General features: G+C 49.5%; 1 protein-coding gene across 1 annotated transcript in view; it reads left to right on the forward strand.

Annotated features, from left to right (window-relative positions):
* PKNOX2 (PBX/knotted 1 homeobox 2) overlaps positions 1-25,463 on the forward strand; it is a gene marked incomplete at its 5' end in the record, with an annotated part of 47,333 nt that overhangs the window by 13,440 nt on the left and 8,430 nt on the right. The window contains 3 exons of the mRNA XM_017892244.1: positions 11,187-11,316; positions 11,777-11,874; positions 12,762-12,881. Of these exons, the coding sequence (XP_017747733.1) occupies positions 11,187-11,316; positions 11,777-11,874; positions 12,762-12,881 (348 nt within the window). The remainder of the gene's footprint in view (positions 1-11,186; positions 11,317-11,776; positions 11,875-12,761; positions 12,882-25,463) is intronic.

Genomic DNA, 25,463 nt, shown 5'->3' on the forward strand with positions numbered 1-25,463 from the left:
ATTGGTAGAGTCAGGGGAGGGGACAGGCTGCTTCTAGAAGGCCAGCCTCGCTTTGCACATCTTGAAAATGAGCACAAAAGATACACTCGGTATCACATCCAACCCACCCCAGTGGGCTCTTTGTGAGACTCGGTAGTGAGTACTGCCCAGGACGTAGGGCAAGAAGTTTACTTCCTCTTCCTCTTGCTTGAAATCACCAAGTCACTTTATTACAGATCTAAAAACACCCGCCCAGGCTTCTGCCTGCTAATATTCTCTTGAAATAGACTCATTCCTTCAGAGTCTTATTGTACTTTCCCTTATGATCAAAATTAGCAAGAAACTTGCATAAAAGAGGACAATAATTGCTCAACGAGCATCTCGTTTGTAATTTATTAGTTTCTATTATTGTGGGTTGCCATGGTGACGCTGCGCAGTCCCGGTGATGGGAGAGATGCAAGATAGGAGCTGAGGAGGCTGTGAGGCCTCGCCAAATGGAGATGCACATTTTTATCAGTAATTTTCATGAAAATAATAAGTGAGGAGTTAATGAGATGGAAAGCCATCCTGTGGCTATTGTGAATTTTTTTTAAGTGTTGATCTAATTAGAATGCATCGGTCAGGAAAAGTAATGAGGATTTAGTGCCTCACAGAGATGTGAGGATCATATCAGAAAATTAGCACAAGTCTTTGGAAATAATCAGGTCCTTGGAGAGGCACTGGATTTCCCCTCTTGGGCCCTCCAACTCCACCTCGGGCTCTGGAGCTGGGGGTGAACCAGGGTAGTGGGGGAAGGAAGGAGGGGCAGACGGCTTAGCAGGCACCTCAACCCCTGCAGGGTTGGAGGTCTGAGACTGACAAGTCAGTCTGCAGAAACAGGGTCACTGGAGAAGTGGGGTTTGCAGAAAAGGATAACGTGGGCTCTGGATGGTGAAGGTCTCAGAGATGCCGCCGCCTGCAAAAATCAGTCTCCCTGGGGAATCCCAGAACTCAGCCTTCTGAGCTTTGAGGAAAGGGGAAAGAATTTTGATTCCTATCACTGGACGCATCAGATCTCTGCCTGGAAGTGAAGCTGGCCCCGGGGTAGCCACAGCAGAAGGGCCATTGATCAGCTGGGAAAGAGGAATCAGACAATTGGGTGATGGGGGGTGGGGGATGCGAGGCACTGAGAAAGAAAAGACGCTTAGTGAGGGATTCCTACTTGGTGTTACTCAAACTCGTCCCTGCGTTTTCTGTGACTACCACGGCCTGCTTTGTTCTGGCTTCAGGGGTAAATACAGTGATTACACATAGGCTACAGCAGGAGCTTCCTAACCTGCTCTCCTGGCCCTCCCTCAGCCCACCTGCACACCCACGCATCTCTTAAGCCTCTACTGCTGGATTCATCTTTCTAACTTTGCTCATGTCATTGGCCTGCTCAGAGACCCTGCTTGCCATGCCCCTGGGCGTGGGAGGGAGGGCCTTCACTTCTGTTCACCTGACATCCAAGGCCCTCCTAGGTCTGGCTTCAGCCTTCCTGGCTGGGCCACTCTGACTGCTCGAGGTACTGTAACCGTCATTCCATGCCTGTCTGTTTGGGTGACACCTCCCCCCCAACCCCATCATCTCTGCACAACCAAACCCAGCTTCTTCCCCATGGGTAGGAACAAGGCTGCTCACCCAGGAGGCCTCCCTGATGCCCCATCCAGAATGGACGCTTCCTGCACTCTACTAACTGCGGCAGCTTGCTGAGCCATCGATACGGCAAAAGTCACTGTGACTTTATATTATAGATGCTTGTGTTCATCTCATTTTCCTATCCTAGATAACACTTTTTGAGCAGAGACAGTATTTTACATGTTTGAAATCGCCAAATCACCTTATTATAGACCAAAAACAGCCATTCCCAGCCTCTGCCTACTGACAGTCTCTTGAAATAGACTCATCCCTTCAGAGTCCTAGTGTACTCTCCCTGTGACCCCAGCAGTGGCTACCACAAGGTCTTGTGCCAGACAGATGGCCGGGAAGTATTTACTGAAATAAATAATGGAATGAGAGAGAGAAAGTTGGGGGGCCAGAGGCAAGGGGAAGCCAAAGGAGGAAAGGAGAAATAGGAAGAAAAATAAAGGGAAAGAAAGCCAGATATGCAGGGTCAACATTCAGGAGGGAGGTAGAGACAAGCTGAAGAATTGGAGGAAAAGAGCAACAGAGAGACAGGAAGACACACAAACCCAGGAAAAGGGAGACGATACTGAGAAGGACAGAGGGAGAGGAGAACAGCAGCAAGAGTGAGAGCAAGTGAAAGGACAGTGGATGTGGCTCAGTATGCAGCCAGGGTACGAGGAGGCGGGAAAGTCAGTAGGATGTGCTATGTGCTGCTCCTATTGTATTACTCAAACTTGCCCCTGCATTTTCTCTGACTGCCACTGCCTGCTTTGCTCAGGCTTCAGGGGTAAATATGGTAATTGCACATAGACTATGGCGGGAGCTTCCTAACCTGCTCTCCTGCCTTCTCTGGCCATCCCTCGGCCCGCCTGCACACTCACACATCTCTTAAGCCTTCCCAGGACTGGCCCCTGTCATTGTCGCACTAAGGTAGGGGCGGGGGCTTGCATGGGCTCTCCCAGGAAGGAGAGGCCCAGGGTTGCTAAGAATCAGGGACCAGAGACTTTCAGTATAGGAGGCAGGTCTTGGGTTCAAGACACAGGAGCCTTTATGGGAGAGGAGAGAGAAAAGGAGCTTGTGTGTGTGTGTGTGCGCGCACGCGCACACACGCGGGCACATGCATTCGTCATGGTTCACCCTTAATCCCCCTGGCCTGAAATAGCCTCACTGAGCACCAGCCTGGCCTGGGGAGGGGTATATCCCCTCTGGAACATGATCCTCTGGATCAACATTCCAGCCGCCTGCCAGCTTTGTTGCAAACTGCTGGCTCATGGTTTTCCCTGTGTGCTAATCATCCAGCCTTGTGTTGCAAAACGGGAGACATTTTTGTTTTCAACTTGGTACCTCCACTCCCAGACGCTAGGCTGTGTCCTTCATCTAGATGGATGGGTTGAGTGTTTTCCTGCCTGGCCTTCTATTTCTGTGTGAGTCTTCTCTGCTGGTCGGAGTGGAGGTGGGAAGTAAGGGAGACTGTCCTACCAAGCAGGGGACTAAAGCAGACTTTCAAAGACCTGGACCACAGCTAGATTTCCCCCACCCTAGGAACCCATCCTGTGCTGCAGGCACCCAGTGACACCCAGGCTTCCTACTCCTCAGAGCCCAGGCTTCTTGTCAGGGCAGCATCCTCTGTAAGGAGACTGGTTCTAGACCTGACTCTGGGTTCTCCTGTCCTTCCTAGAGGGCGCAAACAGAACTATTCCACCAGAGAGACCTTAACTCCCGCCTCACTCAAGTATTAGTTTGACCTGAAATTCATCCTTTTTTCTCTGTGGAGATTTAAGCCTCAGCTCTATTCCAGGCAAATTGGATTGAATCATGGTTCTCATTCAATCGCCAAGCATTTGGGGGGCACTCACTGTATGCACTGTGCTAGGTCCTGTAAGAACAGACACAAGCCCTTGTCCAAGAGAAGCTCCCAGTCTCAGGGGGAGACAGCCATGAGTCGCAATGAGGATCTAGATAAATCACATCAGCCTTGAAATGCTCAGGGTCAAGAGTATAGAGGAAAGGAGCAGCCGAAGAGATGGGGAGAGGAGCTGCAAGCAGGGATTCTGGATTGGGCGATGCACATGTGTGGCTTGAGGTTGCCCCAGTCTCTACTCAGCACCCTTCATCCTTCCTCAGAGAGGGACCAAGTCCCAGACTCAGCCCTCACACCTTCATGGCCACTTTGGTCCTGCTCCACAATAGGATAAACAAACCTCAGTACAGAGTGGAGAGGCCAACAGGAGGATTTCGCCCATTATTTTTGGAGAAGTTACAGATTCATTGGCCTTGGGAGGGCTTCCTGGGGGAGATGGCATTTCAGGCAGGCCTGGTGAGAGTTGGTAGCCTATTTGGCAGCCTTTATAAAGGTGAGTGTTTCCAGTGTAGCAAGAAGTCTGGAAGAAGGCGAGAAACAAAGAGAGCCAATCAGAATCCCTACAGAAGAGATGGGATGGGGGGGCTCATTCATTCACGCATCCTGCATCCATTCAGGCACCTCTGGAGCCTGCTGAGTTCTGGGGATATAAAAATAGATGCAACACAGTCCCAGGTCTCCAAGTGTAATGATGGAGTACCTTGAAGTCAAACGTGTGGGAGTTCTGTTCTGGGGCTGATAGCGGTGGCTGACTGCTAAAGACTTTAAACGTAGTGGAGAATGTAGGCTCGAGACAAGTCAACTGAGTAGCCACATCTTGTATTGGTCCAAGAAAAGCTGGCAGAAGGAGGGGAGCCAGTGAACATTTATTAAGCTCCCCTCTGTCTCAAACACGGTGTGTTCTAGGTGCTTTCCACAGATTATCTAATTTACTCTCCATGACAGGCTGCAAGGTACACATGATTTTCTCCATTTTACATCCAAGGAAAGAGAATCTGACAGAAGTGAAGAGCCTGGCTCAAAGTCACACCCCTAGCAAGTGGTGGAGTCTGGGATGGGCCACTCCAGAGCCGATGTTCTTCTTGCTACATGGGGATATGTTTTTGTGACACATGGGGAGAATAATCAGGGGTCCTGGGACCTAGGTGGGGAGGGATGACCCTACCTAGCTATTGGTCAGGGGGTTAAGGACTACAGAGGAAGAAGCCAATTGCTAGGAAGCAAGAATTTGGATTTGCTAGTAGACTGGAAGTAGGAAGATGAAAAGGACAAAGTTGAGGCCATTCTGAGATGCTAGGCCCAGCAGCCAGATGCGACTGCAGCTCTGTGCCTCCCCAGCAGAATAGGAAGGGGGCTAATCAATACATCCCTACCTGGGAAGGGTGGCACTTGCCTATTGACCTCTAAGGAATTTTGGATTTTCCAGATTGGCAGGGGACCAAGGGGATAGGGGGCCATCACCTCAGCCAGGACCCTAGAGGTTCTGCCCAGTGGCTAAGCATCCTGAGGACAGGACCCCAGAGAAGACTGGATGGAGCTGGGGTAGGGGGGTGATCTGCTCTGGAAAGATCACTACTTAGATGGACGGGGGCATCTCTAGACTGAAGCGGAATAAAATGAGCCACACTGCCTGTCACAGGCATTAAAGCTGTCTCTTCTGCGGGTTCCTCACCCCCAGCCCTGCAGCCATGGAGCCCAGAGACCAGAGGGCGGCCCTTGCCACCAGGCTAGTGAAACCTGAGCACTTCTCCCGCCTGAGAAGGAATGTTCCTTAAGAGCAGCAGCTGCTGCTTGTCCCCACAGGCCAGAACTGCCTTTCCCTTGAGACCAAGGCCCCCAACAGGAGTGGAACAAGAACAGGATTAGGTGGCTTGTTTACATGTGCTTGGCTTTCCCGAGTTTGGGAATCTGGCTTTTCTTGGTCTAAAACAGGGCCCTGGCTCTGCCAGAACAGGGATGCTGCCGGGAAGGGGTGTCTGGGGACAGGGACAACCTCTCCACTCTCCTAAGGCACATTTGCACAGGCACACACACACCACAGGAATACACCCACAGCCTTAGTCCAAAGTCAGACCACACATGTATCTAGCATCTACCATGCAGTTAATTAACACTGTGCTAAGCAGTTTCGGGGCATTCAGAGAAAGACCCCTCTTTCCCTCAGAAAGCCTGCAACCAAGCTAGGGAAAGATGACACCTGCATAACAGAGAACTATTCTGTTGTGTCCAGTATGTAAGGTAGATGGGAGGCTTTGAAGAGTCCAGAGGACGGGTTGTGGCTGTGCCCTGGGGAGGTCAGGACAAGCTTTCTAGCAGAAGGGAGACATTCAGAACCGACCTCCACCGGCCCCCAGCCCCGGCAGGGGAGTCGCCAGCGCGGGCCTTCTGGGAGGCTTTGGTGAGCATGGTCTGAGCCGGTGGATCAGCAGAGACCCCTAGTGGCCAGGGGGAGGATGGCAAGTGGCTGGGTCTGGCTCCACATGGCACCCCACTCCTGCCACCGCCTCACCCTTACCCACCCTCCCACACAATCCTTAGGAAATGGCATCGGCTCTTTTACAATCCTCAGCTGGAGGGATCTTTGCCAGGCCATCCAGTTCATTCCCTTGTTTCACAGGTATCCAAGTAAGATAAAAATTCCATCTATTTCAAAACAGCTTAAACAGAAACTTCTGTCATTTATTTCCTTCACTCCTTCATGTATTTGTCCCACTCCGGTTTCTTCCAGGAATTCCTTCCTTGAGTGGAAATGAGTCTTCCTTGAGTCTCCCAGGGCAGCTGAAGCCCTTTCCCTATTGACAATGAAGCACAGTGGCTCACAGGAACGGGCAGCTCTTCCCGGGCTGACGTCAGACCACTGTCCATTCATGTGGGCCCCTGCAGCCCTCACTTCCACAAGTCATTCCACAGCCTCTCATCGTTTCTTAGTAAGGCCTTCCTTTGGAACAAGTCATCTTTCTGCTGTTCCAAATGCAATTTGGAGTAAAACTCCCCCGGTAACCACTGAGGTCTGTAAAGAATGAGTGGCGGCCGCAGTTCCAGGGTGTTGCAGCTGCCCAGAGGATGGCGCTCGGGAGGCACCAGTTCTGTGCCATTCCTAACTCTGCCATTCCAAACCCAAAGCCCTGCCTTGCTCTGCCCCTCCTGAGAGGCTCTTTGCTTCTGAGTTTCAATCAACAGCGTACAAGGAACAAGAGTAGGGCCGCTTCCGGGGGGTGCCCGTGGAGCCCAGCGTGTTGGTTTTCATCTGATTCCCAGGCTTCAGGCAGTTCCCAGAGGCTTGGGGACACCACGGCTGTGTTCCTAGCAGAACAAAACAGAGTTCTTGGGCTGGATAACCAGCTCTCATCCCCAGGTTCCTGGACAATTCCAGCAGGGATGTGAGGCCCTGGGTGCTGAAAAACGTAACTAGAACTGTGCCAAACGCTCCTCTCACCTCCATCTGGGTGCTAAGGAGCCTAGAGGGGAGCAACTCTGTTTGCTTCTAGACACAGTGGCATCTACCTGGGTTTGGAGTCTGATGAGCCCCGAGGGGAAGCTGTCAAAAAAAGCTAACAATACTGTGTACTTAGCCAACATGTGCTCCCCACGGGATTTTCACTGCTGCTCTGGAAGTTCCTTCCTCGGAAAAGAGAGTCAGAGCCCCCTTGTCTCCATTCTACGGTGCTAGAGACTAAGCCTCAACTGGAAATCGCAGCCAAGTGGAGTTGTGGGGCTAGTCAGAAACGAGCTTAGGATCCTGGGACTCGGCCATTGCCCGGGAACATCTCAGACAGGGAAGCATGTAGCAAGGTTTACACAACTCTGCCTGCGTGCGCAACCCCAGCTGAACTCCTTCCATTGCTAAGTAAAGAACTCAAGTAGCTTGAGGGCTTGCTTCTAGGACAGGTTTTTAAATCCCAACTGTGCCACTCCCTAGTTGAGTAACCTTAGCCAAGGGAAGTGGGAAATAAATTATTGGATGGCTAAATGTGCCAGGCACTGTGCTTGCATTGGAGCCTGTCTGACCCCAAAGCACATATCCTCTCTATGTGAGCACTCGTCCTGCACTCAGAGCCAGAGGCCTTAGGCTGGAGGCACAGTTATTTGACTCTGGGAAGTCACGTCCATTCTCTCTGGGCCTCAATCTCTCTTCAGGCAAATGGGACAGTCAGTCCTGCTGACCCTATGGGTGATGGTGACATTAAAATGGAATAGCGTGGGGAAAGAATGCTTTCTGATACTCAGGGTGTATGGTAAGTGGGTCGTTTTCAGACCCATCTGATCTTTGGGACCATCACAAGGAGGTTTTTAAAAATATAGATTGCTAGATGGGTGAGGGTCTGATCCAGTGGCTCTGAGAATCTGTGTCTAGAAAAAAAAAAAAAAAAAAAAAAGCATGCTCAAAGCTGGTCTGTGGAGCAGCTCATGTTTACAGATGTAAGGGATGAATATCATTTCCCCAGATCTCCGGAATGCCAAAATTTTGCTTCCTCTTCCCTGCCCCACCTAAGACGTTGCCAGTCCTAGCCCTGCCCTTGGACTCTGTCTCTGAAGGTTTTTATTTTATTCCTTCACTGATAGACTCTGGCTGCCTCTCAGCACCTACCAGCCAAAGACCCAGAGAAGGGAGAGAAGGGTAGGAAAGAGAAGGCTCTGATCCAATGCATAAATTGCCTTCAGTTACCCAAACTGGGTAAATTGGCATGGAGGGTATCCAAGCCACAAGGTGGAGAAGCAGCCAGGGTCTGAGTAAGCAGACGAAGCATCCAGCTGGTGGCTCACCCTCTGCCTTTGGCTAGGGAACAATGTGTGTTGGTTGAATCCCAAGGGACACATCTTGTATTTATTTTACTGACTTTGCTTGTATTTTTCTAACCTTGTTGGATAGTTTTTTGGGGATGAAGAAAGTCTGGGATAACTTTTTATGTTTGAAATTCTCAAATATCCCTACCAAAAGAGGCACATGCTAGCATGGATGATTCCAAACAAGGGATTATTGAGAAGTCACTTCCACTGGTTTTAAGGTGAATGGCGTGGAGGTACCCACTCCCCCATTAAATTTACCTTCAAGCCTGGTGTGGTGGCTCACACCTGTCATCCCAATGACTCAGGAGGCTCAGCTGGGAGGATTACATGACCCCAGAAGTTTGAGACAAGCCTGGGCAACATAGCAAGACTCTCTACCCTGTCTCAAAAAAAAAAAAAAAAAGTAAATTTACCTTCCGAGTTTGCTTCAGCTTCAAATATATTATCAGCACTGGTTTACATACCATGAGAATGGTAGGCTGGGATGTTGGAACAAGAACTCAAACTCAGAGCAGTCTCATCGCTGAAAACTCAGGCCTTGAGGGTCCAGGTGTCACATGCACTATATACATAAGGAGAAGAGGCCCATGGAAGGGTGGTGACGTGATTGCCTTTCCTCCAGTGCCCACGCTGCTTCTGGACTTCTGGGTTTTAGTTTTTATCTGTTCACCTTGCCTGCAATGATGATTGGTTGACCTGCAGGATTCAAGGGGCGTTTGCAGTCCAGACCTGTGTAGGGGCATTTGTGAGTGAAGGAGAGCTGTATTCTGGTCCTCTGGCTGCTAACCAGCTGTGTGGCCTCGGGAAGTCCCGGCATCTCTAAACCTTATTTACACTTCAGGGAGGGGAAATGTGTGGCTTTGAGGGGCTCTTCCAGTTTCTAGGCTTCTGCATGGCAGACTCCATTTTAGACTGCAACTGCAGGAAGGGGAAGGCCAAGAGCTCTGCTCAAAGTATAAACCTCACGGGCTAGGAGGCTCCCACGGGGCCCCGGGAAGGGGAAGCCAAGGCAAGAGCTGCTCCCTCTGTTCCCCAAGGTCACAGCAGCAGAGGTGAGCTCAGAATAGAAGCAAGGCCTCCATCGCCCCACCCACCCAGAGAAGCCAGACCAGGAGGCCCGTGCGGCAGGTGGGTGGGAGGAGGGCGTGCTTGGCTCCTCTCCTCCTGGCGCTGCTTATTTATAGGCAATACTCCTTCAGCTCTTGGGCCAGAGACAACCCGGGAGAGTAAAAAAGGCAGCTCTGGAGGAGACGCCAAGGGGGATTTAATCAGCTGAATCGAGTGAGATGTATAAATCAGTGCCGACTTCTACTTCCTGACAGGCTCTGCCAGTTTCTGTGTCGTCAGGGTCTGGGAGGAGATTCGCCATGGCTGTCCCCCAGGGCTGTAACACTTTGCCTTTGTCTGTTGCTACAGGTAGGCAGTCACTGGCTCGAGGTTTCCTCCGAACACCGATTTCTGGGCTCCAAACCCTAGACTTGCTCTGGAGCCTGGAGACCCAAGCTTCTTCAAGTCCTAAAACAAAAACTGGGAAGCTGGGGACCTCCTTTTTTCCCCCATTTTGTCTATTTCCTTGACCATTTGCCTGTCTCTAAATCCTTGCAGTTCATGCCTTATGATTCCAACATTTGAGCATGGGAATGTCACCTAAACGGCCACTGGACCTGTTAACTGGTTCACGCCCTGTCTTCAGATGAGGAACCATGGCTAGGAGGAGCTAAGAGACCCAGGCCAGCCTCCTGAGGCTCCCACACTTCACTCGCTGCCTTTTTTGTCTTCTCCAAACCTAGAGACCCTAACCTCTCCCACATCCTCTTCTTTCCTCACAAATTCTCTCCAAGCACCCAGCCTCCCAGCGCAGGCTCCCTAGAAGGCAGGGAGGGCTCCACATCAAGTCCAAGGACTTCTTTACTTAGCTGTTAACTGGGAATGGTGAGGGGAGCAGAGGGCCAGGAAAACATGTCTTAGCTGCCTGGGCCAATGCAAAGAAACGTGGCAGGGGTTCCGTGCTGGTTGGCAGTGTGGGGAGAGGGGAGTCTGTTTCCAGTGGAATCCTGTGGGGATCCTGAGGAAGAGAACAGAATCGATACCATGTGCCACAGGTGGCTGAGGCTCCTATGAGACACCCTTAGAAGACAGCTTATGGGAAGGCTAGGGCAGCTTTCATTTGCTTTCTTAACATGTATTTTAGTATCCTGAGCTAGGTGCTAAGGATACAAAGGTGAGAACTGGAGGCTGCTCTGTGTGTGCAGCCTAGTGTGATGGGCCTGTGATGGAGGTGTGTGGAGAGGAGCCGGGGGATGGGAAAGCATCAGGAGACAAGCGTGGCTGAAGGAGGAGCAGGTGCCGACCAGGTGAAGCCAGTTTCTCAGTCTGACCAGGTGAAGCCAATTTCTCAGTCCGACCGGGTGAAGCCAGTTTCTCAGTCCGACCGGGTGAAGCCAGTTTCTCAGTCCCAGCTGCACGGTGGAATCACCTGGGGAGCTTTTAGTAACCCAGAGCCCATTGAATATGATGGATCTGATCAAGAAAAAAAAAACCCGGAGCCCAGGACACACTCCTAACCAATTAAATGAGACTATGAGATTGGAACCCAAGCATCATTACTGGAGATTTCAAAGTATAGCCAAGGAGGAGACCATGGGTTATCAGATAACTTGTGCCTTAGGTTTTCAGGGCAATGCAATGGTTAAAAGGGTGACTCTTTTGGGTTTCTTTTTTTTTTTATTTTTAATTGAGCCCTCTTATTCACTCTTTCTAGGAAACCATGAGAATTGCCTTCTGGACCTGGGTCTGGGGAGGAGCTAGAAGGAGGGAGGGGGGCAGGAAGGGGAAAGGACAGAAGAGGACTCTGGAGCTGTAGGGTCTAAGCTCTCAGTGACATTGTCACAAACCGTGCCTCCCTCACTGCCAGGACCTGCTGCAGAATTCCCCTAATTCCATGTCTGGAGTCTCCAATAACCCCCAGGGAATTGTGGTCCCAGCCTCAGCGCTCCAGCAGGGCAACATCGCCATGACAACCGTCAACTCACAAGTCGTGTCAGGTCGGTGCAAAGACCGGGAAGGGGGATTGTGGGAATTCCCTGGGAGGAGAAAGGGTGGCCCCGAGGCGGTTCCAGAGCCGGGGTGGGGGGGGTCCTCCACCAAGGGAGGGGCTCCCAGCTCAGTTTCTTGACAAAAGTTTTCTGTAAGTTTGTAGACAGTTAACACCAAGACCCAGTTGTGATGGTTTAGAACAAATCTGGGTCAAAATCTCATGAGCCCCTGAGAGGACCAAGTAAGGCTGTTGTCCCTTCCCTGAAGCACCTCCCACCAGAGGCTCTGCCCTAGGCTGTAGACACCATCCCCCACCCACCTATAAAGCAGAAGAGCCATAGCTCGCTACCCAAGGGCTCCAAAGTAGAGGGTCTTTACACGTGAGTGCCAAGTGAACTGGGAACCCTGCTTGCCCTTGCTCCTACCCACTCCCATGGCAGGGGACCCCAAAACTGGTTGTCTCCTCAGGTGGAGCCTTATACCAACCGGTTACCATGGTAACCTCCCAGGGTCAGGTGGTCACCCAAGCAATCCCCCAGGGAGCCATCCAGATCCAGAACACACAGGTGAGTGTGTGTAGGTGTGTGCACATGTGCATGGTGTGGGCTAGGGCACCTGTGATCGCTTCTGATCTGCCAGGCACTTTACACGAGTGACTCATTGAATCCTCATCATCCTCTAAGAGGTATCATTACCCCTACTTTACAGATAAGAAGCTGGGTCTTGGAAAGGTTTTATCAACTCCTGGGATTTTGCTGCCTCCCTCCTGGGGTTACATCAAAGGCTCCTGCACTTCCTATTCCTGTCTGCAGACTGAGCCGCTGTGTCCCTCAGTGGTAGAGAGTGCACACACAAAGGAAGAGTAGAAAGATCGGAAGTCAGAGTCTGGGATCTGACATTAACTCTGGGATCTCAGATAAGTCACCTAACCTCTCTGAGCCTCAGACTTCTTATTGATAAAAGGGGGATTAATAGCAACTGCACACAGCCTAGCCAACCTACAGGGCTGCTGTGAGAATGAACCACGGTGATGGATAGGAAAGTGCTTTGCAAACTGTAAAGTACCACAGAAATGCTGATAACAACTTGATGGCTTATGGCAAATTCATATCTTCTACTGTTCTCTCTGCATGGCCCTGTTTCCTCTGTCTTTCTCTCTCTCTCTCTCTCTCTCTCTCTCTCTCTCTCTCACTCACTCTCTCACTCTCTCCCGCCCTCTCCCCCTTCTCCATCTCTTCCTCCTTGTCCTTCTTCCCTTCTCCCATCACCCGAGCCTCACCTCCACTCTCTGAGGGGCTGGCATGGGGTGAGAGGGAAAGGCGACCTCCCCAGGGCCCTAGGAATGAGCCGGGAAAGGGGCTGGCAGCCGAGCCTGCCGTCGCTATGGCAACAGGTCCCTAGCCGCTGGCCTCACAGGCTGCTGATGCTGATTTTCTCTCCACGTGCCCTGAAGGTTAACCTTGACCTCACCTCCCTCCTGGACAATGAGGATAAGAAGTCCAAGAACAAACGAGGAGTCTTGCCCAAGCATGCCACCAATATAATGCGTTCTTGGCTCTTCCAGCATCTCATGGTGAGTGTGTGTGTCCTGGGGGTGTGGAGTCATGGCATGGGGTATGAATAACCCACCACGTGAGTACCAGACTCTGCTGTCGGCTCCAAACCCACAGACAGAGGGCGTGGCCTCGGGGAGAGCTCTCTGATAGGGATGACATCTGGAGGCCAGGCCAGGGGGGCTCAGGTGGGACCTAAAGCTGGGAGACTTTCTCTAGTAACTGCTGCTGTTGCTGTCTGGAAAAAATGTGGCAATTCATGGGGTAATGGGGACAAGCGCATGCCGAAGAGTCAAGTACTGGGCAGGTGTGTCACACTGTTTCATGAACAGAGAGAGGGTCGTTGTGGGGAGTGGGTGGTTTCTGGTCCGGAGCCCTCCCCCTGCCACAGCCATGCTCACCGTGCCCATCTCCCATGGGAGAACGTGTTGACTCTGCCAGGGCTCCTGAGTCCTCCCTGCTGGGTGAGCCAAGCGCTGTGTGGTGGAGATGGGCGCCAAGGCTGGAATCCTGGCTCCTCACGTCACAGCTCAGTTCCAGGACACAGCACTATTTCTTTCATAAGCCTCAGCAGCTCCTTTTATAAAATGGCCCACTACCTTGGGTTACAGTGGAGTGTTAACAAAGTGCATACTGTGTGATGGTTGCTGTGTGTCTGTGTGCAGCGTTAGTTGCAAAAGACAAGCCTTTGGTGGAATGTCAGGAAAGACTTCGTAATTGCAATCCCCAACACCACTTTCAAGGGCTGTGGCCGTAAATAAAGGCCAATGACTGTGCCGAGTGTGTATACGCTGGTGTGTGTGTGTTCTGGGGTGGGGAGGTAGATGCTGTGACCACAGGCTGGCTTTCATTAATCTGTGAGCTCCTACCCTGGCATGTCAGGACAGACAGACACAGATACAAGACAAATACCAAGGGACTGAGGATCCATTGGCTGGAGAACTGTGGGAAAAACCAGGAGGAAGAGGAAATACTTCTCCAGGGAGGAGAAAAATCAAATGGGCCATGGAAACTAGTTAGTCCATCAGCAGCCCTTTCTCTGAAATGGGAGAGCCTTCAGAAGCCATGGAGACCAGGCCTCAGTGGTTCTCAGACTTTAGTGGCAGCGGAAGACTGACTGGGTCTTGGGGGCTCTGATTTGGAAGTGCTGGACCTTCCTGTGCACCCAGGAGGCTGGAAGGATCACCTCCTAGCAAGAGATGAGAGCCGGAGCTCAACATCTCCCCAGAAGCATCCCCTCGCCTCCAGGGGTGTGGGGCTGCCCCGGTGGTTTGCTGACTGAGTACATTTTGAAAGCACTCACTAGTTTGAACACCTACAGTTTCCAGATGAGAAAGCTAATTTGGAGAGGAGGGGCTGGAATGCTGGAGTTAAGGTGAGGAGAGGACGCTGGAGGGACTCCTGTGCCTAGGTGATGAGGCCAGAGGCCCCGCAGCAGGTCCAGCCTCAGGCCTCTATGGAGCAGCTCTGAGTCAGTGGCTGGAGTGCACAGGGGGAATGCCCAGGTCTCCTGCCTGTCTGGTTTTCCAAACTGCCCAAGAGCCAGGGGGCTCAGATGGACTCAGTGGCCTGTGGGTCCAGTGTCCATGCCACAGCTCCCAGCCTACCTGTGGGAGGAGGGGGCTCCCTAGGGAAGGACGCATCTTCTGTGTGCTGACCTGGCACAACCAAGATTAAAGCACCACCCTCTCCCAACTGCTAGTGGAGCTAAATCTGGCTCCACTCATTGTGGTGGGTGACGTACAATGCAGGGTCACAGATGTGCTAGAAAGCTCATGGGCTTTTGAGGCAGCTGAACCTGGGTTCAAATCTCAGTTACCTTTTACCCTGCAACTTGGCCACACTCGCCTCTTAGGAAGACTGTGATGAAGTAATGAAAGATTGCCAGGACCCTGGCACACTGGGTTACTTAATAAATGCTCCCTTTCCTTCCCCACCTCCCACCCCCATGCATTTTTGAAGACTGTTGTGAACATACCTACAACCTTACTTCTGAAGGGAGTAAAAGGCAAGAGGAGAGAGGAAGCTGCAAGGCAGATTCCCCTGCCCAGGAGCCCAGGTGTCCAGGTCAGCACCTGTTCACTGACTCCCACCCCTGATCTGTGGCCTTCCCCTTCACTACCTTCCATTCCCCACTTGCAGCTCACCCCTGGGAGTCATTAGCCTGAGACTAGAGGGTCACTCATCTTTGTCCCTCCTGGTCGTGCCTAGCCTCTCACCTGGTACCTCAGTTCATGCCCCGCCCTCTCACCCCCTTCCTTGTGAGGCTCCCTGCAGAGCTCAGGGTCCTGTCTTTCCACTCCATGGTCACTTCCACCCAGACTTGGGAAGGCAGAGGAAGGGGAGGTGAAGAGAGGAGGTAGTAGTTGAGCACAGAGCAAGGCAGGACCCAGGCTGGCTCTACAGAAAGCACCAGGGATGTGGTAGAGGACTTGCCGAAAGGCATGAGGAGGGGCTTTCTGCCCACACTTTGCCACCCACCCCTGTTGCCTTCTCTAGCCTGGCAGTGTGTACAGGTGCAGGTGCCATTCATGACGCACTTAACATTGGCAGAGTCCTCCCCCAGTTTATCACAGTGGCCTCACGAGAGGCAAGGGGAGTGGCCACTGGGCCTCTAAAGTCAGAGCTCAGAACTTTGGGACTGAGGAGGAGGAAGAGAATGGAGTCCAGGCTGCTCTAGGGAAACAAGCAGACCCAGCTGTCCTTGGCAGGCCACGCCTGGGCCACACAGCCATGCACATGTGGACACACCCTCACCAAAGCCCAGCTGCTTCAGGAAAGACGCTATAAAGGCTCTTCATAACTAGGCACAGTAGAAAGAAGACAGGATTTGAAACCAGACAGATCGAGGTATGAATTGAGGCTCTCCCACCAGCAGTGTGATTACCCTGATTCTATTTCTTGGAAAAAAAGAAGATAATACTTATTTCCCATGGTTGTGAAAATTCAATGAGAAAACATGTATAAAGAGCCAGGCCTAGCACATAGCACTTAAGAAATCAGTCCCCTTTGAATTTTTTAGAACAGTGGACCAAGAGCAAGTTTTGGAGGCTGAAGACCCAAAATGTGTGAATATTAATCAGAGGTAGATGGCTGATTTGTTGTTTTCATCTATAACACCTACTGATTTTACTCTCCTTTGACCCTAAGAGTAACTGACAATACTGTGACTTACCCATTCTTTGTGTAGATGTGTGTGCCTCTCTTGTATCTCTGACTCTGTCATAAATTTCTCAAAAATAAGGATCATACATTATATTCCTCTATGAGCCCTACAGCATTAATTCCCAAGATATGAAGCTTTACAGGATTTATGAGGTCTCGCGCCCCAAAAGAGGTTCCATGGTGAAATAAGTTTGGGCCAATCTGAGTTATAGAAAGTTTAGACTTTTTTTTTTCATGGTAGGGTACAGAGTCTCACTCTGTTGCCCAGGCTGGAGTGCAGTGGCACAATCTCAGCTCACTGCAACCTCCACCTCCCAGGTTCAAGCGATTCTCCTGCCTCAGCTTCCCGGGTAGCTGGGATTACAGGCACCCACCACCACGCTTGGCTAATTTTTATATTCTTAGTAGAGGTGGGGTTTTACCATGTTGGCCAGGCTGGTCTCAAACTCAACCTCAAGGGATCTGCCCAGCTTGGCCTCCATAGTGTATTCTTTTTATTCTTACAGGACGAAGGGGCATGGTGAATTTGCAAGAGGGGTAAGGTTCGAAGCTTCTCCCAAACTTACGTGAGCGCTTTACATCCCCTCTTGGTGTTTTCACTGTTGCTCTGAGGAACAACTCTGAGACTGTAATTCTGGAAAAACTCAACTCTAGGGAGACACAGTGTCAGGCCAATAGGAGCTGGTCAGCTTTGGGAAAGAAGAGCAGAAAGGGTATGAAGTAAGGACAGACCTAAATATGTCATTGATGTTCTCACATCCAGTGCAGTTGGGACAACTAATTTGTGGTTGATTGAAAAACTTAGTTTAAAAAAGAAACAACCATTCAAAAGAGATACTTTAATTTAAAAGATGGACATACCGTATACATTCATTTGCTAACCTTTTGATACAGGACTAAGGTCCTTTTCTGATTGTTAGTCATCTTCCTTGCATAAACCTCTCCTATAATGTAACATCTATAAATTCCACCTCAGTGGAAAGTGGAATTACAACTTTGACATTTGGGAACCAATCTGTCTGTGAGATCTTTCCATATTTTTATTATGTATTCCAGTCCTTTATGTTTATCTCATCTGATCCTAACTATTCAGCATTTGTAAGCAAATTTGGGCCTCAAGACTTTTGAAAACTTTCTACTTACCAACAGTGACGCTTTTTGCACTCCTATTTCATTGGTTTACAGAAGAGTTTGTTAAATTACAGAAATTTACATACTTTATTAATAATAACACAGAATTGGCATAAACCAGTCTGGATACGAGCACTGCTGGCTTTCAGATAAGCAGATAGTGTAGCTAACAGATATTCTACAAAACAGCCTTCTCATCTCAAGCATTCAGAGTGCTGCAGAGAACAATTCTAACGGTTTATGGAAGAAATGGACATGCCATCGATTAATCCACAAACTTTGCCAAATAGGGATTGGTTGTGAGAACGTCTGCAGTAAATACTGGTTGTTTCTGTTGTCTTCTTTCCCTGGGGTATAAGTCTGTATTCTTTGCTTCCCTTTGTCCTGTGTCTGGGGCTTCTTGTCATTTCTACTGTTCTGCAGCACTGGCAGCCACAAAAAAGTATTCAGATGATAGAAGGCTCCCGAGATGGAGGTGAAATCCCAGAGCCTTTTTGCTGTTAGGCTGCAGTGAGATTGGGATGGTTTCATCCATTAGCTGTTTGCCTCTACGTCCCTGAAGAATCCAGTGACATTTTCTTGCTCTTGCATTTGGCTGAAAGAGGCTACACTCCTGCTGGAAGCAATCATCCCATAGCAGACTCAGGTCGGTTGAGAGCCCATGGCAGACAGTCCTTCTCTTGGAGGGTGGAGAGGTAGGCACTGTTCCTCCTCCCCAGCTTCTACTCCGCCCGTTCTGCTCCAGATCCTGGAGTCTTCCTGACCTGCCACATGATTCTGTTCCTTTCCATCCCAAACTATGGCATCTGTCTGTGCTGCTGCCAGCCAAGCACATGAGCCGCTTTGCAGAATATGCACTGTGTGCGGGAGATCCTGGAGACCAGGCCCCAGCAGGCCCTGCCATCCACCAGAAGAGCCTCTCCTGCATTAACCACTGCAGCATGCCAGGTTCTGCACTAAACGCTTTAAGGCATCATCTCATTTAACCCGCACAACCACCCTAGGAGGAGGTAATACGATTCGCCTCGTTTTACCAGTGACAAAACTGACACTCAAAGAAGGCAAAACTTTTCTCAAGGTCACATGGATGACAGGTGGCACAGGATTTGAACCCTGACCTATGCAACTGGAGGCTCTAATCTCTTACCCACCACATTGACCCAAGAAACCACAGACATCTCTCGGCTCCCACTGCAAAGTCTGGGTAAAGCAAAGAGGAACCCCAACTCTCAGTGGAGCTGTGGAGCCCCGTCCTGGGAGAGGTGTAGGGATATTACATGCCCGGTCCCAGTCTTCAGACCTCGCAGTGATGCTGCCTTTGACCTCTCCCCCACACCATTCATCACATTCAGAAGCCTGACGTGGCATCCAGCTGCACTCTGCCATCCACCACCCCATCTTCCATTCAGCCACAAGGAGCCGAGGGCTCGCTCCAGGGCCTTCCTGTGAACTCTGCTGTGGTCACAAAAGCTGAGTTCACAAAAAGCACCCAGGGCCTTCTCTGTGTGACTTTTTAAATAGAAACGTAAATCACATACCATAAAATTTACCCTTTTAAACTGTGGCATTCAGTGGCTTTTAGTATATTTACAGAGTTGTGGAATCATCACCACCATCTAATTCCAGAATATTTTCATCACCCCAAAAAGAAAGGCTGTACCCATTAGCCATCACTTGCCAGCCCCTGGCAACCACAAATTCACTTTCTGCCTCTATGCATTTGCCTATGCTGAACATTTCACATAAATGGAATTGTGGGATTCTCATGCCTAGCTTCTTTTACTTAGCACAATGTATCAGTACTTCATTCCATCTTGTGGTTGAAGAATATTCCATGGTACAGATGAACCACATTTTGTTTATTCATTTATCAGTTGATGGACTTTAGGGTTGCTTTTGCTTCTTGGCTCATAAGTCCTGCTGCCATGATGGGTATACTCTGCATGATTCTGTGCCTGTTGTTATCTTAGACTCTGTCAGATGCCCATCTATCCTTCCCCCAACCTGAGAACCTCATACGCAGGGTTCATTCTGGCTGGGGGGAGGCGGAGCGGCTGCACCCCAGGAACAGCGTGTGCGCTGCACAGGGCTCCGGGCCAAGGAGGGCACGTGGAGGTGAAGCCCAGCCAGTCGTCTCTGTGCCTTGGTGTTGCCTTTGGTCACTCCACATTCTTTGCATGCCTCGCTACCTCCCCTGTGCAGGGCGTTATGTTAAGTCTTGAAGGGATTACAGTCAGCCCTCTGTGTCTGTGGGTTCTGAGTCCCTGGATTCACCCAACCTTGGACTGAAAATATATTTTTAAGTGGATGGTTGCATCTGTCCTGAACATGTATCGCCTTTCTTCTTGTCATTATTCCCTAAAAAACATAGTATAACAACTATTTATGTAGCATTTACATTGTATTAGTTATTGTAAGTAATCTGGAAATGTTTTAAAGTATATGGGAGGATGTTTGTAGGTTATATGCAAATACTACACCATGTTATATCAGGGACTTGAGCATCCATGAATTTTGGTATTCACCAGGGGTGCTGGAAACAGTCCCCCACGGATACTGGGGGTTGACTGTACCTAGCTGTATCCCTATCAAAGGTCCATGTACAGGACCCATCCACACGCCTGACATAGGAATGGCAGTGTATCTTAGAAACCACATAGCCTGTGGAAAGGATGTGGTACCTGCAGCAGGACCTGGGTTGAGTTTCACCACCCCCTCTACCGGGCTTGTCAAGCTGGGGTGATTGCTTGACCCTGTTAAACCTCTGTTTCCTCTGCTGTAAGACAGGAGCCACAATATCCAGCTCATAGGTTGTTGTGAGAATAGAATAAGCAGCTGGGCATGAAGGTTCTTTGTCCCGATACAGGTACCGCTACTGGTGCAAATGCCTCCAGTCTCGCCTTGGGAGTTTCCATAATTGGCTTTGCCTTGGAAAATGCTGAAAGAAACTGCAAAACTTTTGGGGAACCTGTGGAGGACAGCAAGAACCCCTTAAAAAAAAAACAAGAAAATGGCTTAGAGAGACTGGCCCATTCTTGTTCCAGAATATCTTCTCTGCTACCTTTTCCTTTAACTTCCTCATACTGTCTGAAATTCCACTTGCATACATATTAAGGATTAATTTTTTTAATGAAATTCCACTATTAGAGACCCATTTTAAACTATCCAATCCCTGTAAAAAGCAATGACTATGAAAGCCTATGAGGCCATCATTTATTCACAGCTTAGTATGAATTAGTTCAAAAGCTTGCTTTTCTATTCCTACTCAGCTAAGATCAGCTTCATGGAAAGAATGGGGCCAGGCACAGTGGGAATCCCAGCACTTTGGGAGGCCAAGGCAGGAGGATCACTTGAGCCTAAGAGTTCGAGACCAGCCTGAGCAACATAGTGAGACCTCTTCTGTTTAAAAAAGGGAAAAAAAAAAAAGGGCAGGGTACAGTGGCTCACACCTGTAATCATGCCAGCACTTTGGGAGGCTGAGGTGGGTGGATAGCCTGAGTCTAAGAGTTCGAGACCAGCCTGGGCAACATGGCAAAACCCCATCTCTACCAAAAATACAAAAAACTAGCCAGGCATGGTGGTAGGCACCTGTAGTCCCAGCTATTCATGGGCCTGAGGTAAGAGGATCATTTGAGACCAGGAAGTCAAGGCTGCAGTGAGCCCTGATTGTGCCATTGCACTCCAGCCTGGACAACAAGTAAGACCCTGTTCCCAGCCACATTTCCCCCCAAAAAAGCTGAGTTTTTTATTAAAAAAAAAAAAAAGAAAGAAGAATAGGGGCCAGGTGCGGTGGCTCATGCCTGTAATCCCAGCATTTTGGGAGGCCGAGGCAGGCAGATCACGAGGTCAGGAAATCAAGACCACCCTGTCTAACATGGTGAAACCCCGTCTCTACTGAAAATACAAAAAATTAGCTGGGCGTAGTGTTGGGTGCCTGTAGTCCCAGCTACTCAGGAGGCTGAGGCAGGAGAATGGCTTGAACCTGGGAGGTGGAGCTTGCAGTGAGCCGAGATCGCACCACTGTATTCCAGCCTGGGTGACAGAGCAAGACTCCATCTAAAAAAAAAAAAGAAAGAAAAAAAAAGAATAGGAAGAATGCCAGTGCTTGTTGGTGGTAGAAGATGAAGGTTAAAACACTTTCTAACAGCATTTTGAGGAGCCAAGCCAGAATGGGGTGCCAGAGAAGTTTCTCTCAACCTCTCTAAGCCTCTCTTATTGCTCTCAACCTCTCTAAGCCTCTCTATCTTTTGAGAATCTGATGAAAGCTTATTTAGATCATTGTGAACATAGTTTCAGGGCATTTGACCCTGAAGTCAGGGGGGCCAGAGGCCTGAGATTCAGCATGCTGACTATAGGGTGACACAGAACCCAGGGGCTTGTGAGAAAAGGAACTGTGGCATCGTGTCAATAGGGCATAAAAAGGAGACGCTGAAGGTTCACAGGCATCAATCATGGAGTCTTCCCCAGTCTGCTTCTGACCCTGAAAGCAGAGATCAGTCTCTTGCCTGTCCTTCCTGAAGCTCATGGACCCCTCCCCACTTGAACACAGACCTTTAACCAAAGTGGCTTTTAGGACTAGTCAGGAAAACTGCCTGTTTTTAGAATAACTTCTGTCTATGATTAAAAAAAAAAAAAAAAAAAAAAAAAACACCACATGATCTAAGTTCCAAATAATGTAACTCTTCACAAACACCCAAATTTCAGGTATGATACATGATTTCAGCACTAAGGGGGTTGATCATATAACTGGGGAAATAAATGATACACATAAGCCAGGAGAGATCAACCCATGACGTAATCAAGTGCTATTATACAAGCACGGACACTCGAGGGGCTCAAGAGCCAGAGGAGTGGGTTCAGGCCGTAGAATCAGGTTGCAAAAGGTTCTTTGACATCGTGTTCAGAGGGGGCAGGCAGGATGGTGAGATATTTGTTCCAGTGACACACATTAACAGGAAGCATATCATGTGAGGAGCGGCTGAGGGGTCTGGGGATATTTTTCTGCAGAAAAGAAGACTTGGGCAGTCTGTTCCTTTATGGCAGCATGGTGTAGCACACGGAGCAAGGACTTTGGAGGCAGATAGGCTTGAAGTTGGTCCAAGCTCTAATTTTACTTACTGTGTGATCTGGAACAGGTTAATGAACTTCTCTGGTCTTGCTTTCCTTTTTATAAAATGGAGATAGAAATGCTACCTGTGGTGAATAGGACTGATAATAAGGTAGAAAACACAGTGCCTGGCGGGTGGCCATGAGTTCAACGGAAAGGCCTTCCTACTCATCAGAGTGAAGGGCTATGTACTGAGCGATGGTGGCCTTGCAGGCCACTGTCTGACACTTTTTATGTCAGCATGCATAGAGAATGATAGCAAACCCACTAGGCTGCTTACACCTGGAGACCAGCCAGGGAGCTCTTGCTGCTGCAGACTCTGCAAGCCACACCCAGGGCTGAGGACATCGCTGTCTGCACACTTATACCTTATTGGGGTATGCTGGCTGAAAAGGGCTCCTGCCCTGTGGGAGAAGCTGGACACAGGGACCCTGAGAGCTCTGTGTAATATTGAGATGTTGGTTAATAGGGTTTGGTTGGAGAAGCTGGCATTTGCGCTGGGTCTTATGAAGATGGCTAGGATTCAGGATTGGGTAGGAAGAGAAAAAGGAGGGGTCATTTTGGATGACAGTTATCTCTTAGATAATCATCAATGCCACTATGATTCTTATTGGCCAAAGGGAATGAGCACTCGCTCCAAGTTGTTGTGGTCATCAAATCCTCTTCACCCCTTATTCTCACTCTTGAAGCTTGGGGACACCTGCGGCCCCTTACCCCAGCCATGACTGTTTTCATTCCAGACGCTGTTCAGGCATCTGTGCCTGAAGGCCTTTCATGTAAGGCTACCAGGAGGCAGGAGGCCAGGCCAGCTGGGTTCTTGGTTACATTTCTCTCTTTGTCCCAGAGAAATGTTAGACCTCAGACTCCTACCTGTGGTGTGAGTGTTTTCCCTGCCCATCCTTCACTGTAGGGAGCTGGAGAGAAGCTGCCCTCCTACTCCCCAGGAGCGATGGCTGACTGTCAGAGCATCCCCTGGTGTAGCGGGGTCCCAGGGTGTGTGCCCCGCTGGCAGTGACTCCCCAGGGAAGGAGGAAGACTGACGCTTCTCCATCCAAGACTGAGCCTTGTCGACAACAGTCTAGTCAGCTGCAGGGTTGGATGGAGGAGCTGAAAAGGGAAGGGGTACAGGAGACCCCTGGGTTGCACTGAGCCCCAGGACACTCCAGAGGGCCTGCAGCTCTAAGAGAGTCCACCTGAAAAATGGCTGCAGGAGATTTACAACCTCACAGCATTCCCCAAGAAGCTTAAGACCCAGGTTAGGATAAAATGTCCCCATCATAGTATACAGGGGTTGGGACATACAGAAAAAAAAAAAAAAAAAAAAAACCATTTGAAGAAATGAGAGTATTTGTACGCTCACAGAAGGGGCTGCTGGGAGGCTCCTGCCATCTGCCAGGAAACAACCTGTGGCTTCTTCAGAGACACAGCCGCATGCGTCAAGCCGTAGGTTTATTTGTTATTTATTTAGCAAACACAGCGTACGCTAAGCACTGTTCTAAATAGCTTTCACATATTAACTCATTTACTGGTACTGATCAGTTTAGCTACACACACACAAACACACATATATATACACACATACATACACCTATATACATATATATACATACATATATGCACATATGCTCATTTAATTCTTATAACAACCTTGAAGCACGTGGAATTATCTCTCTCATGTTACAGAAGAAGAAACCAAGTAATTTGCCCAAGGTCTCACGCTGGTTAGAGACAACACAAGGATTCAAACCTGGGCAGTCTGACTCTAGAGTCCATGTTCTCACCTACTTCTAACAGTACTGCCTCCAAGTCTTCTTTAGAGAGGTAACCAGTGTGCCTTAATGGACTCAAGTACCCCCTTTTTCTCTTCCACATCCTCCCCAAATATACGTTCAACGATCATTGAAAAAGCAGCATTATTAGTAAGTAGAGCAACCTGCTTCCAGGTGGAGCTCCCGGGGGGTCCAATCACTGATGTTTTCCCCGCTCCCCTCTAACCCGCAGATGCCCACAGGAAATGGTGAGAAGCACCAGTTACTCCGAAGGCCCCATGTTTGTTTGTTCAACAGATACGTACTGAACACTTACTACCTGCCACACGTATTTCCTTGGTGCCAGTGAAGTAGGGTTGAAAAGAAAGACATGGTCCTTTTCTCAAAACACTTGCAGCCTGCCCCTTGGGGTGACAGGCAGTTTAACTACACAGATCACCCTTGTAGTAGGAAGAATCCTAGATAGGGCAAGCGCTCAGAGCTCATAGAAGGAGCATCCAAGAGGGCTTCACTTAAGCAGGGATGGGGATTGGGGGAGGTTACGAAGGACCCATCTTGCTGGCATTGTGAAGGATAGATTGACACAGAGACCGGAGGGAAAGAGAATAGTTTTGAGATGGCAGGAAGGTAAAGAATGGGACAGCAGTGTATTTTCACAGTGGAAAACTACACAGCGATTAAAATGAACAATTACAGTAAAACAGAACCAGCGTGGATGAATGATTCCATTTACATCAGGTTCAAAAACCTGATGTCAACTAGGCCATCATGTTTAGGATGTAACACAGATAGTAAAACTGTAAAGAAAAGCAAGAAAGTGGTTACTGTAAAAGTCAGATCTTTGGAGGAGTGTTTGGGAGGGACAGAAGGGGGTTTGTGGGGTGCTGGTAGTATCCTATTTTTTTGACCTGGGGGTGGTTACATGGGTGTTTGCTTTTCTTTGTACTTTACTGCACGTTCACAGTTTTAAGGGGAGCAGGGATAAAATGAGAACAAAATGAAAGAATGGAAAGCCTGAACAAGCCCAATGACTACAGAAAGAGAAGTTTCTTCGGTGACTTATTGTGCTTCTTTTTATTCTAAAAGGCTTTTTTTGTTTTCCATTTTAACATTTCTGAAATTGGGTACATCTCACCATTGATGGCCTCTTAGATGTGATGGAATGTGGGCAATTTGGGGCTCCCCACCATCCTGACTGCCTTCCTCTGGGTCTCTGGCCTTCCTAGAGTGGAACCACCCCAGAGTGATGACTGGCAGCAGCCCGTGGCCCCACAGCCGTCGAGAGAGAGAGGAAGGGGAAAAGCGTGTGGTGGCCTCTGGCGCTGTGCTGCTGATGGCAGGAAACCTAACAGAGGCTCGCTGGTCTGAATCAGGCTCCAAGCCCCACTCCACCAGTGTCTATTGACACTGACAGGCTGTGGCTTCCCATC

Source organism: Rhinopithecus bieti, unplaced genomic scaffold (assembly GCF_001698545.2).
Source record: "Rhinopithecus bieti isolate Rb0 unplaced genomic scaffold, ASM169854v2 scaffold_20150, whole genome shotgun sequence".
Taxonomy (NCBI): Eukaryota; Metazoa; Chordata; class Mammalia; order Primates; family Cercopithecidae; genus Rhinopithecus; species Rhinopithecus bieti.